This window comes from Notothenia coriiceps, unplaced genomic scaffold (genome assembly GCF_000735185.1).
Source record: "Notothenia coriiceps isolate Sejong01 unplaced genomic scaffold, NC01 NC01_scaffold00031603, whole genome shotgun sequence".
NCBI classification, from domain to species: domain Eukaryota; kingdom Metazoa; phylum Chordata; class Actinopteri; order Perciformes; family Nototheniidae; genus Notothenia; species Notothenia coriiceps.
The window spans coordinates 398,077-411,551 of record NW_011364304.1 but is presented as its reverse complement, the minus strand read 5'-3'; the positions used below and the strand labels follow the sequence as shown (position 1 = coordinate 411,551).

Sequence of the window (13,475 nt, the reverse complement as noted above, 5' to 3'; positions counted from 1 at the left end):
CATCTAACCCTTCAATGGGAGTCTGTTGAATTCCTGAGTACTGGGAAAAGGGTTAGCATGAGTTTGTTTATTTTTCTGCGTGCGTCAAGAGTTCTTGTGTGAGAACACCATCTCATGATTGTTATAAACATAAACCCGATTTGTGTTGGCCGAACAGACTCAGACGTTTCCTGTTTTTCTAGTCATCTGAACCCAAAGACTTCCTCTGGCTGATACTGTATGTGGTGTCCTCACATTTCCAGTCCCATTCACTGTCACTATACAGTGTTACAGCCACTTTCACTGAGTGCAGCAATTTCCTTAATGTGAGGCCATTTTCAGTCATAGGAGACCTTGACCATGAAACTACCTGATGGTGCTTTGAGTGGCGAACACCAACCACTTGCAGCAATTCTCCACCTGATAATGTGTCTTTAACTGTAAACCACAATATGAAAGCCAAGGCAGTTCAAACCCTGCTAGCGACAGTTTAACATTACTCAGGAATTTCAACAAACACGTTACTGGTCATGTCCTTGAAATGCACTAGTATTTCTGCACTTGCAGTATTAATTATCATATAGCTTTAATAGGTGAAGTAGAAAGTATGTGTTAATTGGTCTGCCTCTTAGAAAGGAAAGCTGTATCTTATCTTTTGTTAGGAAAAAGTCTAAAGTCTTACAATGTGTTTTGCTATTGCCACATACGTTATATGAACTCAGGCAAACTGTGAATAGCTGCTCTACTTTTCATACAACATGCTCAGTGAGTAGTTTAATCAGAATTTCTTTAGATTAGAAAAAGATAAACACCAAATTCCCTATCTGAAAGTTCCTACACCCAACTCTGACAAAGATATTTCAGAAAACCGTTAATATAAAAGCCCACAAGTTGGGGTTTGACGTGCTACATTGAAACATGAAAACACTTATTGTTATTGCGGAAGATGATTACAGAACCAACCTAACTACACAACTTCCCCTTTTTATTTTTGGTTGACACTATGTTCAGATAACTGCAATTATCTGAACGTTTATAATGCCTGTGAATGCATTATCTGTTCCTACTTTCATCCCACCAGAGCAGCTGTATTTGGTTAAACTCCCAAGTGATTGTGTGTGTGCAAAAGTGAGTTGCTTAGCTTTGAAGCATACCAGGAGGAAGAAGTAAGATGGAAGAGGCACTCCGTACTCTCCTGGAAAAACGGCCTCCATGTACCAGGCCACCAACCCATAGATCACAGAGTCAAACAGCAGCAAACACAACACCTGGCCCATGGAGAAGTCATCGTCCACAGTCACCGAGTCGAACAAGTTTGACCACTGGATTCCCGTTCCTACAGAATGGAAGAGAGACAAGATAAACATTATTTTAAATGTTGTTTCAACAGTCAGGGAAAGATAAATTAATACAGCCAGATATCTCAAAAAGGTATAGATTGTATTTTACAAAATTGACTTTGACCGTAACCGCTCACCTTTGCCTTCAAACATTCCTATGAGCTGAGCTCCCATAGACATGGCCACGTTGGAGATGAGGCAGGCTGACACTTTTTGGGCATGGCTCATCAGGTCGTAGCGTGGCCACAGGAACAAATAAGGCAGGTAGCTCAGGAAATAGATGAAGCCGCCCGCTGCTGCCGCCACATTCGCTGAAGTTAGACAAAAGAAAGGAAAGGAAAGAAAGAGATGTTGAGTGGCAAGATGTAATGGGTGAATTACTACGTGAGGAAAACTGCTTTTGCTATAAAAACCCATTACCCGGATTGACAGAGCAAGTCTGGGAGTGCTGCTCAGATGAAGCATTAAGAAGTACAAGTGAGAAATGGTGGACATTTTGAGCAGATGAGGTGCGAAAGACATCCGAACATCTGTTCACACAAAGATTGCCAAAAGAGAAAAAAAAAAATCAATCTTTGTTCTAAAATAGCCAAAAAAGGCACTGGAGGTTCCTCTCTGTTGGCTTGGCATATTAATCTTAAAAGTCCCTCATCGCTAACTCTTTCCTCTTAAGTTTACAAATCAATATATATGGAAAACCCTTAGAGCTATTTTGTTCATTTTGTAATGATCTTTGTCTTTTGGCATGTATTGAAGTGCATATGAGGGGGAAGGAAGCAGATGATAATGCAGATTGAGCTAATGTTGGTAAGTAATTGATGCAGTTTTAATGACTTAAGTCGAGCTGTCAAATACCACAGTTTGGACAATTATTCGTGGACAGCAGACAGACCGGGCTTAAGGAAGTCTGAGGAAGTAGGAAGAAGAAAGAAGAAATGCAAGCCGACTCCTTAGGCAAATAATAATAAAGTGCCATCAAGTGCATGTTTCTTGTGTATGTATTTAAATAAGCCAGAAAACAACACTACAGCATGACTAAGCAAGTGCTAACAGTGTTGCAACTGCTTTGCAAAGGGCTACATAACACTGAGGCTCTGAACACATGCAACCTGAGCTGCTGGGCTGCTGGGCTTCATTCATATTCTGGTCTGAATGAGGGAGAGCACAAAGAGGGTGGACAGATAGGATTTAAACCGTTTTCTTTATCGTCTGAGTTGTTCAGGCTGGAAGGGGTTCTTTAATTTAATGTGGTTACAGAAAGGAATACAGAAAGGAGCTCTGTACCACTTAATACAACAATTCTACTTTTAAGAGCGAACAAAACCTTTCTCTTCACCAAGAACCTGCCCTATTCAACAGCAGCAGATTAAATCAAACAGTCATTACATGAGCTACATTTTTATATAAGAATGTAATAGGCTTTTAAACCCTTTGTGTAGTTTCAATGTTGCATTTATTGCTGGGTTTAAGCTTTGAACCAGCCAAGCCAACAATAGACACTTATACACTGATGTTATACTTATGCACACACTGACCTATATCTGAGAGGCTACAACAAGCCGGAGAGGAAAGGGCATGGGACCACATTGTACACAACAGAACACAAAGACAGGCAGTGAAAACACATGATCATTATTCAAAGTGGACAGACCTTGTGAGAAGAAGGCACTGATCATGAAGCTGAAGTTGATGGTGGCCACAGTGAAGAAGAGCAGGAAGACAAAGACCAGCGTAGGGTCACTGTAGGTCAGCACTGCTCCATTAGGGCTCATCTAAAAACAGGTGAAAGCCAGATCTGTGATCAGTTATGACACATTTAAACCCCCTTGAATAAAAAGGGAAAAACGACTACCTTATTGTTATGAAAATTGTATAATAATGTAATAAAATACTTGATAGTTTGCTTCCCCAGCTATATCTCTTTTTCTTTTATAGTATTGCTTCCTCTTGCTTTGTACAAAACCACTGTAAACTTGGCTTATTAGTCTACAAAGTCGCACTGTATAAAGTATTGCTTTGAGGGCTACAGCTAAGCTACATACTTTCTGTACAAAATAAATACTGCAGGTATTTCCACTAAATCATCTTAACAGGATTATGATACCTTTGGGGAAGTTATTTCAAGCTGGAATGTGGCTTCTGTAACAATGTTTTGTAACACATATACTCACATGGATACAAAGGAGTAGGGTGACGAGAAAGATTGAAATGGAGAGGAAGAGGGAGAACATGAGGAACCAGGCGCTCCAGTGGAGCCAGTTGCTGAGGCCCATCATCCTCATGTACTCCTGAAATACACAAGAAAAGTTTGAAATTAAACAACATTTTTACTACTTATTTTAACACCAAGAAAACATCCCTTCGAAAAAAGGCACGCAAACACACCTTGAGCTTCCTCTCCTTCTCCTGCACCACGGCTCGCACGATGTTGAGCGAGGTGTAGGTGAAGCTGAGCACCAGTATTAGGGGCAGCTGGTTCTGAATGGCCAGGATGAAGACGTCGTAAATAAAGGCCGGGTAAGGAAACCGTGACAGGACCACTCTGGTCTGTCGCAGCAGAGAGGAAGCAGACGTTCTGTTGAAAGAGCGCATGATGGCTCGGTCCACTGCGTGCTGTACAGCAAGGAATCCCTCTCGACGATACCCTTTAAAAAGAGAAAATAAATATCAACACTGAAGAAAATATGTTGAAAAAGAAAGACTTCTACTTTGACAAAGGGACCTGTTCTCCCAGACAAAGCACTCCGTGTTAAATAGGTTTTTTTAAATGTGAAAATGGGTAAGAGGCCTTGAGGAACACAAGTGGAGCTGCAATAAATGAGTTATTATGCATTTAGAGGTTGGAAATCCATAATCATGAAATACTCAAAGCTTCGATATAATGCTATGTGGATGACTTCATATTTTGGACTATGAGTGTTTTGAAACCTCATTATTTTAGTACGGTCTACAGCAGAACAGTGTCTTATCCAATCATGCATTAATAATCAACCTCAACCTAAGGGACACATGTGAAGATAAAGTGGAGAGTGTTTGTTTACAAATGCCCTACAAATGATGCGAGGGCACGACGAATCTTACTAAAACTAGATTTGTAGGGCCGTGGTTGCCATGGAAACGCAGCCTGAAGAGAGGACTCTGCTGCAGAGATCGTTGAATATAAATGGTTTTCATCAATCATAATCTCCGTTTCAGCAGAGAAATAAAACTGGTGACATTATTTTGTGGCTTTTAAAATGACTAAAGCTAAAATGAATAAGTCCTCTGAGAAATTCAGTTTTACAGAATATTTCAATGTTGTTGTTACTTGTTTTGGCTTAAATCTGACGGGTGGGAGGGAGGAAGTGGAACAGACAGATAAAGAGAAACAAAGAAACGGTAAAGATGTGTGTTCTCACCAGGCGTGCCCCCATCCTTGTCGTACTGCTCCCTCGGCCCAGGCAGTTGGAAGAGGGGGAAGAGGCTGAGCGTGTGCCAGTCCAGATCGCTGTTGGGGTTCAGCTCAAACTTCTCCTGGGCAGGGGCGTTACGTGGGGAGAAGCTCAAACGCAGGTGGTAGCTCACCTGTTATTAAGAGAGCATTAAAGAGAGCGAAGGCTGAGTGGAGTGAATTTCATACATCAAGAGTCTTTGATAACTTATCTTTAAGTAGTGCAAGTTCCAAATCAGTTTTATTGACTAAATACATCAACCTATTTGTACGTTGTTTAATTTAACTTTTACAAAGTCTTCAGAGCTTTTTCTTTTATCTTCTGGTTACACAGCTTCACACCTAATGACAGAAACAGCCTGAACAGCATTGTTAAAATGTGCTCTAAGATTACTTAAAGGTGACCTATCATGCAAAATGCACTTTTGTACGTCTTTTATACATGAATATGTGTCCCCGGTGTTCTAGGGAACTCACCAAGTGTCAGAAAACACAACCCTCTGTATTTTCCTCCATACCCAAATCTCTTAAAAAGGGGCTGCAACGGATCTGATACAGACTGATCCAGATTTGAACACTTCTGTGACGTCACAGAAGTGGCGCTACGGCTATTGGGCCAACTCCACCAATCAGGAGGAGACAGCCACGGACATTGCCGTTGGAAAGCGCTGGAGACGCTGTAGTACATATGCCAGGCCTGTAGATGGTGCTGTTCTCACAGAATCAGCCCATGCAAAGACAGTGTTAAATTGAGCGAAATGAGGAATGGCTAAAATGCATGATCTGTTTGGTATTTTGAAAAATAAAAAGTATAAATATGTCTTATATAGGTATGGTCCTACACTATATTATTCAAATATAGCATGATAGGTCCACTTTAAGTTAACAAACAGACCAACATCGAGCCAGCAGCAACAAAATCCTTCTGAAACCAACAAGAATGTTTGGCTTCTTTGAGTCATGTTCTGGCAGGTACATTATTTGCCATTGTGTTCTATATGCTAGTAAAACTAACTGCCATGCAAAACCATTCATTTCCTCGGCTTACTTTGAATTTAACAAAAGCAGAGGTTAAATGGCAGAGTATCTGTTTTGCCAAATAAAGACCACCATTCTCCATGTTAGTATTATTTTGGACCATAAATGTGGTAAAAGTATATACTACAACGTTATTATTTGTTAACAAAACCACAAATATTTACATTTGTGAGTTGTCGTCTCTTTGTTTTTTTTGTTTTTGCCAATCGTTCGAAGAAAAAATATGTAGGAAAACATATAATGACAATGTTATAATTTATCATATCGCTAAACATAATATAATGCAAGTCAATAACACCTCCTTATCAGCTGCTAACAGCTAACAGCTAACTTTAAGTAGGGCTCCTCCCTGCTGATTTAAACACAGATTTGTATTTCACAATGTATCATTATCAGGGTGCGTCCCCTGAACCAGAAGATAAGTAAACTGCGTCATTTCACATTTTGAAGCTGCAACAGTATGCCTTTTGTTTCCAGGTAATTTAGAAAAATTACTTTTGTCATGTTTTTTTGAATTTTGGCTTTGACTTGGTACTAAAGTTTCAGTTCTAATTACCTTCTTGATTGCTGGCGTGTGTTTTTATGTTTATGGTTTCTGGCAGCAAGAAAAACTTTCTCCAGGGACAATAAGGAAACAAATACAGTCTGAAGTCTTCAGGCATATTAAGTATGTCAGACTTCTTCAGAACACTCAGATAAAGCGCTGTACACACCTGAAAATTCACATCAGGTTTTTCCTGCCACACAGAAGGAGAAGCTTCATCTCTACCTTTATTCTACTTTGCATTTATCATAGCAGACATCAATCTGGTAGTTATAATTATGTGATATCACAAAGTTAGCATGCACCCCGATGCTATTTAATGTTCCAAAACATGTTTGTTAGTGTAAGACTCGTCCTTCTTTGTTTAAACTACCAACAGGCAAAAAAGTAAACAAACTGGGTTTTAAGGAAGCACTGAAAAGAGCCTGAACCAGAATTATTAGGAACACCTTTTTATTAAATTAAAATGTAAATTATTCATCCTACTGAGAAAAAAATAAGTTTTATGTTTTTGTGTTGCATATTTTACACTAAGTAGTTATGCTTCTGTTCAAATACAGAAAGAATCATTTACCCCTCATGTTGTGGCTAAACTCTGCATGCAGTGACAACCACTTGTTTTGACAGTGTGTGTTTGCTGCCTCTCACCTTCAGGGGCAGAGGTTCATCATCGTGGGTGAATGGATGCTCAAACACCACAGCAGCCAGCAGCTTCCCTGACTTAGGGTCACTTCTCACATACTCCTCAAACTGCTCTTCTGTCTCGAAGCCACGCACTAGAAAAGACACGTACACACAAAAAACAAACAACATTAGATCAGTGTGGTATTCTCCTCACGTAGGTCTGTTTTCATGCCTGTCTCATGGGCTGACCTTGGCGCTCGCTAATCTCACTGACAGCCAGGAATATGGTCCAGACGCTGTCGGCATACTAAATACTAAGGTGAATATTATCAATACAAGAGGTCATATACGAGAGAAAAAGGTGCACTTGTCACGGTAAACTAAAGAGCAAAAAGGTACGCCCAGAGCCATAACACACAAAAGACATCAAAGCAGGCGAAATGAAGATCAATAAAAACAGCGTGGAGGGCAAAGAAGATCTGATTAGGTTTTCTTTTTACTTCAACCTAACCATAAACCGCACATGTAGGTTTTCTGAGTATGGCAAAAGACATCAGTATTACATATTGTTCCAAAAGGTACATCTGGGTCAGTCTCATTGAATAAACATTTGCATGCAGACACACAGAGTTAAACAGGTCAAGGACAATCAGCTGCCAAACACACTAGTTCAAACATGTATTGGTCACATTGACCTTTAGCTGTACGACTAGCTTGACCCCATCGTTCCTAAACAGGGGCTGTTCTTTTTTTTCAGAAATCTAAATTTGCACAAAGTCATATCCAAATATTTGGGAAAAAAACATAACCATCTACATAGAGTTATACATTGGTGTGATGCTTATCTTAGGTAAATATACTGTCACAATGACCAGTAAGTGAGCTACGCTGACCGCACAGCACACATCCCCACTAACATGACTCAGCTCAAAGTATTGGATATATGGTTTTTGATATTTAAGGATTCAAGTTCCAAATGTTTGAACATGGTTTAACAACTAGCTAAAAGAACAATGGCTAAACATATGAGATAATTACCTAAAAGTAATGGTTAAGCTGATCAAACAAGTAAGTATTAGTAAAGGAAGAGGAAGTTGAATGAATTAACATGACCGGCTTTTTAACAACAACAACAATTTGAGATTACACAATAAAGGAAATCTCATTTAACAAATTGATTATTTCCCAACACAGCATGTAAAGTATAAACCAAGAGTCAACACCTCATATCTTTACACCACAGACACAATGTGGGGCCTCTTTTAGAGTTTCCAGTTCAACAACCCTACTGCTTTTTTGTAAAACTGACATTTGAAATATCACACAGCTTCTAAAACCATTCATGAGAGTCCAATCGTTATTGGTCAGAACATTGACGTCACATTTTGGTATTCTTCTGTGTGCATAACATACTCAAATTCAACCTTATTCCACCTTTCCCTCTAAACAACCAGATCAATTATTCATTAATGGCTGAGCTGGGATCTCATGACAAAACATGCTGCTACATCTCTGCCTTCAGCCTCACACTACTGCTATCTTGCTAATTGTCTGTCAGCATGGCTATACACATTATGTCAAACATGTTTGCACACCTGTGACTCTGTGAGATTGTCTGCATGTTTACCTACATAGCTGGTCACACATGCAGAAGTGTGTGTGAATCAAAAAGAGATTGTAGAAGTCCTAAGAGAGGAGGCTACACACTACAGTGTGTTTGTTTTGTTTCTTTACACAGTTACATTCCCAGTTGGTACAGTCTGACACGGGAGTACGCGTTTGCTCTCCTGAGGGCAGTTTCAAGAGAAACCAGTATTTCCACTTCTTTCCCTAATTTCAAAGGTGTTAAGGTTGTGGTATTCGTTTCAATGGTTATGTGCTGGTGCTAACAGATCAGTTTGGGATTTAAACACAAGGCCAGAATTTGAAAGCAACTTCTTCCTTTATAAGATCTCAAATGTTTGCAGACCATTTCTGTCAATGTTGTACAGCTTCAGTATGTGATTATCATTTTGTTGTAACATTTTGTTATTGAATTTCAAGCCATTTTTATTAAGTCTTGCTAAATATGTGTTGGAGACAACCAAGGAAGAAGACAAGATTATTTATCTTCAGAAAAACATTTCATACATCTTTTTTAATATCCTAAATCTATTATTATTATTTGTTATTTATAAAATGTATTCATAAATTAATATGATCTGATCTTTTTCCATGGGTGAATGGATCTTGTTTGATCCTTGCCCGACTAAAGAACAACCGTCAGATGAGCCACCAGAGCCATGAGAGCTTCCTTTCTCTGTTGTTGATCATTTATGAAGTGATATTAGCTATTTGAAATAAATAGTATGATATTTTGGGAAATGTGCTTATTTGCTTTTATGCCAAAAGTTAGAAGATAAGGTCAGAAGATCAATACCACACTGTCGAGTGAATTCACAGCAAGCAGCAAGTAAGCATAACTTAGCCAAAAAATGAGAATCAATGGGAAATAGTTTTGCACGTTGGAGGGAGCTTTCCCATTCCCAGTCATTATACTAAGCTAAGATAGCATATATATTATAAGCATTGGATGCTCTGCTTTTCACAGATTTGCATTTGTAGTTTATTTTTAAGCAAGCCAACATCATTCGATAAGTGTCCTGGATTCTAGTCACCCATTTACTGCCCAGATATGACCCACCTGCGGAGAAGAGAAGGCTGCTTCGCACGTCCTCTGCCACCTGACGCACCACACTGGAGTTACCGGGCACATAGGCCAGCTGAAACTGTTTATTCAAGCCCCCTGGTAGTTGGTTAACGTCGAAGCTCCCATAGACTGTGGCATTTGGGTAGTCCTTAAAAGGCACCTTCTGACGTAGCACAATGAGGATGCAGGAGAAGAGCAGCGGCAGCAGGATCTCCACCACGGTTACTAGGATCTGACGTTTCTGGAGAGCAAGAGCACAGGTAATCTGTCATCTTTTTGAAATGGGTGTATAAAAAAGGTAAAATAAAAAGAGGAAGAAGATTAAAAAAAAAGGAGGGTGATGGATGAATTACGTTTTTTTTTGCAGATTTCAGGGTTTCACAAAATAGGTGAATTATCAAGAATTTGACTAACAGACTGAACAGTATTGGGATTAATTCACTAGGCTATGTTTGAGAGAATAAACATGTCTTAACTTAATACCTCTATAACAGATTCAATATGGCTCCATATTTTTGCAAGAGGTGAGTATTGTACTATGAGACACACAGAACTAAGAACACTATAGCGTTGAAAAGCAAACCCAATTTCCATGTTGTCAATACGCTTTGGAAATGCTAACTGCACCTAATTTTCAGTGGAGGTGGGTTCTGGATATCAATGTATTCCTTTAACTCTATTCAGAATTGAAATAGACAGCTTCCCAGACAGCTCACATGCACAATGTCACAGCCTCCTATTGTTGAGTGATTGGAGTACAAAGTGACTTGAACAGTTTCAGGACATTACAGTCAATCTAAGACTTTCCCTTTTCAGGACTCAATCGGTTTTGTCACTTGGAGAGGAATAAATATAGTCCGATAATAGACATGTTTTCTGTTTTCAATGTTTTTAAAGTGTGTTTCAATGTATGAATACAATTGTTCATAACGTTGTTTGACACCAGTTTTCTAACACTACAAATGCAAGGACTTTGTGATACCTCTTTTGGTGAAATGGGGACATCATCTTTGAGATTATTATTTTATAAACAGCACTGGAGGTAGTCTTAGATCTAAGAGTTCCATTTTCAACAACTGCTCCACCATGCAGACAGACAATTCCAATTCTGGATAGCTGCACGCATTGTACAACCATCAAGTGACATTAACGTTAAACATTATGCAAGCAGTCGATCAGAGCATCAAACTGTCCTTTGTAAAAATTAATTCCATGCTTCTGTGGAATGAGGCTCTCCCTAAACGTGATTTTCCACTACTTAATGGTGCAATCCTCAAATAAACTGTGAACTAAAACTTTTTTGGAGTTAAGATCAGTTGTGAGTAACCCTCTTAACATGTTACCAACAGCTAAAAAGTTAAAAAAATAAAAATTACTACTACTTAATATATATAATTGCAATATGACAGGACATGTGTTATCATGTTTCCATGTATATAGAGTTGCTCATAAGTAATTGCCACCTTTTATCCTTCAAATGTTTGTATTTATTGTTTCACTCACAAAACTGTTTAGAACTTCAGACACGTAAATGTATAGTTACATGTTTGTATGAATCCTGTCTAATGATCTGTAACAATTGGAAGAATAAATAATTATGCAATATGCACATACAGTATACAAACTAAACAGTATATACATGCAACCTAAATATTCCTAGTAAATATACTGCCTCCATTTTTATACTTTTTCTAATTAAATTAATGTGGATCAAAAATACTATATTCATAGATAGATGCACAACAGTATCACAGCATTCACATTTATTTATTTATTTGTATGATTTCTATTTTTATTCTAATTTAAATATAATACATATTGGTTTAAACATGTATGGGAGGCTGTGGCTCAGTGGGTAGTGTGCTGGACTTCGAATCAGGGGATGGCAATTTCTAGTCCCACAACAGTCAGCATGTCGTTGTGTCCCTGGGCAAGACACTTGCTCCTGTGGGGATTGCCCACAGTACTGAATGTATGTAAGTCGCTTTGGATAAAACCCTAACCCCACTACATTCCATCTATTGTATTAATAAATCATTAAAAGATCCTTAATTCCTGAAAAAGTTCAAATCTTGATTTACAGTAAAGATAGCCATATAAGTCTTTAAAACACAGCTTGCACATGTTGACCTAGCTCAAGTCTGTGACACAACAACAGGCCAGCAACACCGTGTATTATTCTGCATGTTATTGGGGTAAAGCATGTTTCCAGGTAGCAGGGCTTACATCATAAATTGTAGAAAACAAAATGTTAGTCAGTTTTCTGTATTTACGATCTCACATACGCTTATAATTTAGCAAATACTGTCATGCAGGCCTCTGCTCTGCAAACACAGATACTTCTGACATTTCACAGTTATAAACAATGTCAGCACCGAATAAGGACAAATGCATGCTTGTTGTAGGTTCACCTCGCTCCAACTCACCTTCTGAAGATAATTTTTCCACAACAGAAGTCCAAATTGTCGCGCGATTGCCATTTTGAGCGTTACACAGGACACAGTCCAGTTAGCCTAAGAGAGACGGATGAGAGTGACATTTGTAACGTTTAAAATTAGAGCTAAGTTTACAATTCAATCTTTAAGATGTTTTAGAAGATTTATTAGAGCTTAGTTGTGTCTTCCACCAGCAGTGATGTTCTTTCTGATCTCAGATTATATATAACAATCATTTCAGAAAAAAAGAGAAGTACAATTGAACAATCAGCAGTGTCATGATGTTTTAGTCATGTGCAGAAACTGTAACAACTTTTAAGTGAAAACATTTTAACTGATACATTTAAATGAAGGAGTAACATCAGTCAGAAATGTTGTTCAGTTTGAAAAACATATGGACAAAAAAAGCTTTAAAAAAACAGATCATTCACATCCACATGTTAAACCAGTTAGACAGGCACATTGGGAGTGTTGACAACATGATGGTTACAGAGATATCATTATCATACAACATCTAATTATAGCCCATTCCAACAGAATATTGACTTTTGATAATACTGACAGTCACATTTGCATCTAACTGGGTACAGTCCAAAGATGGTGATAAATAAACATTGACTGTTAAAGCTTCTGCAACGAGGTTTGCATAGTGGGAGACGTTTTTTCACAGCACAAGAAATTAGTTTATAAATGTAGTAAAAAAAGGTCATGCTGGGACACTCCTAATTTATACTGGTGCCTTTAATTTCTAAGAGGCGGCAACCTTATCCTGACATAAGGGATCATTGTATTTATTATCAATGTAATTGAGTAGACCATGTGGCAAAAGTTAAGGCAACCATTTATTTATTTGTATGGTCAAGCAAACAATAAGGGCATTACAGGACGTGAACCATTTCCTTATAAACATAAACCTGCCCAGCTCTTTTCTCATTGGTCGAACACAGCCTTCTGAACCTCCTGATTGGACAATCAACTTGTTCGTCAATCCCTAAGGATTCTGATGAATGCTAATGATGGAGCTGAGGAACAAAGCTAGGTATTTACAATATATAACGTGCTGACTCACCGACATGGTTTCATTTTACACTTTATTAATAATCTAACGTCTCAGCCAGAGCAAATTCATCACATAAATGTGTGGAATTACCTCAAAAAAGCAGGTTTCGACACATTAACTTCCCGGTCTCTCTTCCTGTCGAGGTAAATACAATTCCTCCTTTTTTCCCTTAAACCGACGAAAAAAGCACCACAGCGGGCCTCTTTTCGTCACGGACAGTATCGAGGCTCGGCCGGCATTAGAGAGACCACTGATGTCTGCAGCCAGGTGTTTCACCCCTCCAGTTTGCTGTCTGCTAGCGACGCGATGACATTGCACCAGCTCCTGTATAAGCCC

The 13,475-nt window shown here is 38.7% G+C and overlaps 1 protein-coding gene across 1 annotated transcript in view; it reads right to left on the bottom strand.

Moving 5' to 3' along the window:
• abca3b (ATP-binding cassette, sub-family A (ABC1), member 3b) overlaps window positions 1-13,475 on the bottom strand; it is a 47,729-nt gene extending 34,254 nt beyond the window's left edge. Inside the window, exons 1-10 of the mRNA XM_010788158.1 lie at window positions 13,230-13,475; window positions 12,071-12,157; window positions 9,639-9,885; window positions 6,980-7,107; window positions 4,718-4,883; window positions 3,705-3,964; window positions 3,491-3,607; window positions 2,971-3,091; window positions 1,457-1,630; window positions 1,134-1,315 (exon numbers count right to left, since the gene is read on the bottom strand). Of these exons, the coding sequence (XP_010786460.1) occupies window positions 1,134-1,315; window positions 1,457-1,630; window positions 2,971-3,091; window positions 3,491-3,607; window positions 3,705-3,964; window positions 4,718-4,883; window positions 6,980-7,107; window positions 9,639-9,885; window positions 12,071-12,124 (1,449 nt within the window). The 5' untranslated portion in view covers window positions 12,125-12,157; window positions 13,230-13,475. The remainder of the gene's footprint in view (window positions 1-1,133; window positions 1,316-1,456; window positions 1,631-2,970; window positions 3,092-3,490; window positions 3,608-3,704; window positions 3,965-4,717; window positions 4,884-6,979; window positions 7,108-9,638; window positions 9,886-12,070; window positions 12,158-13,229) is intronic.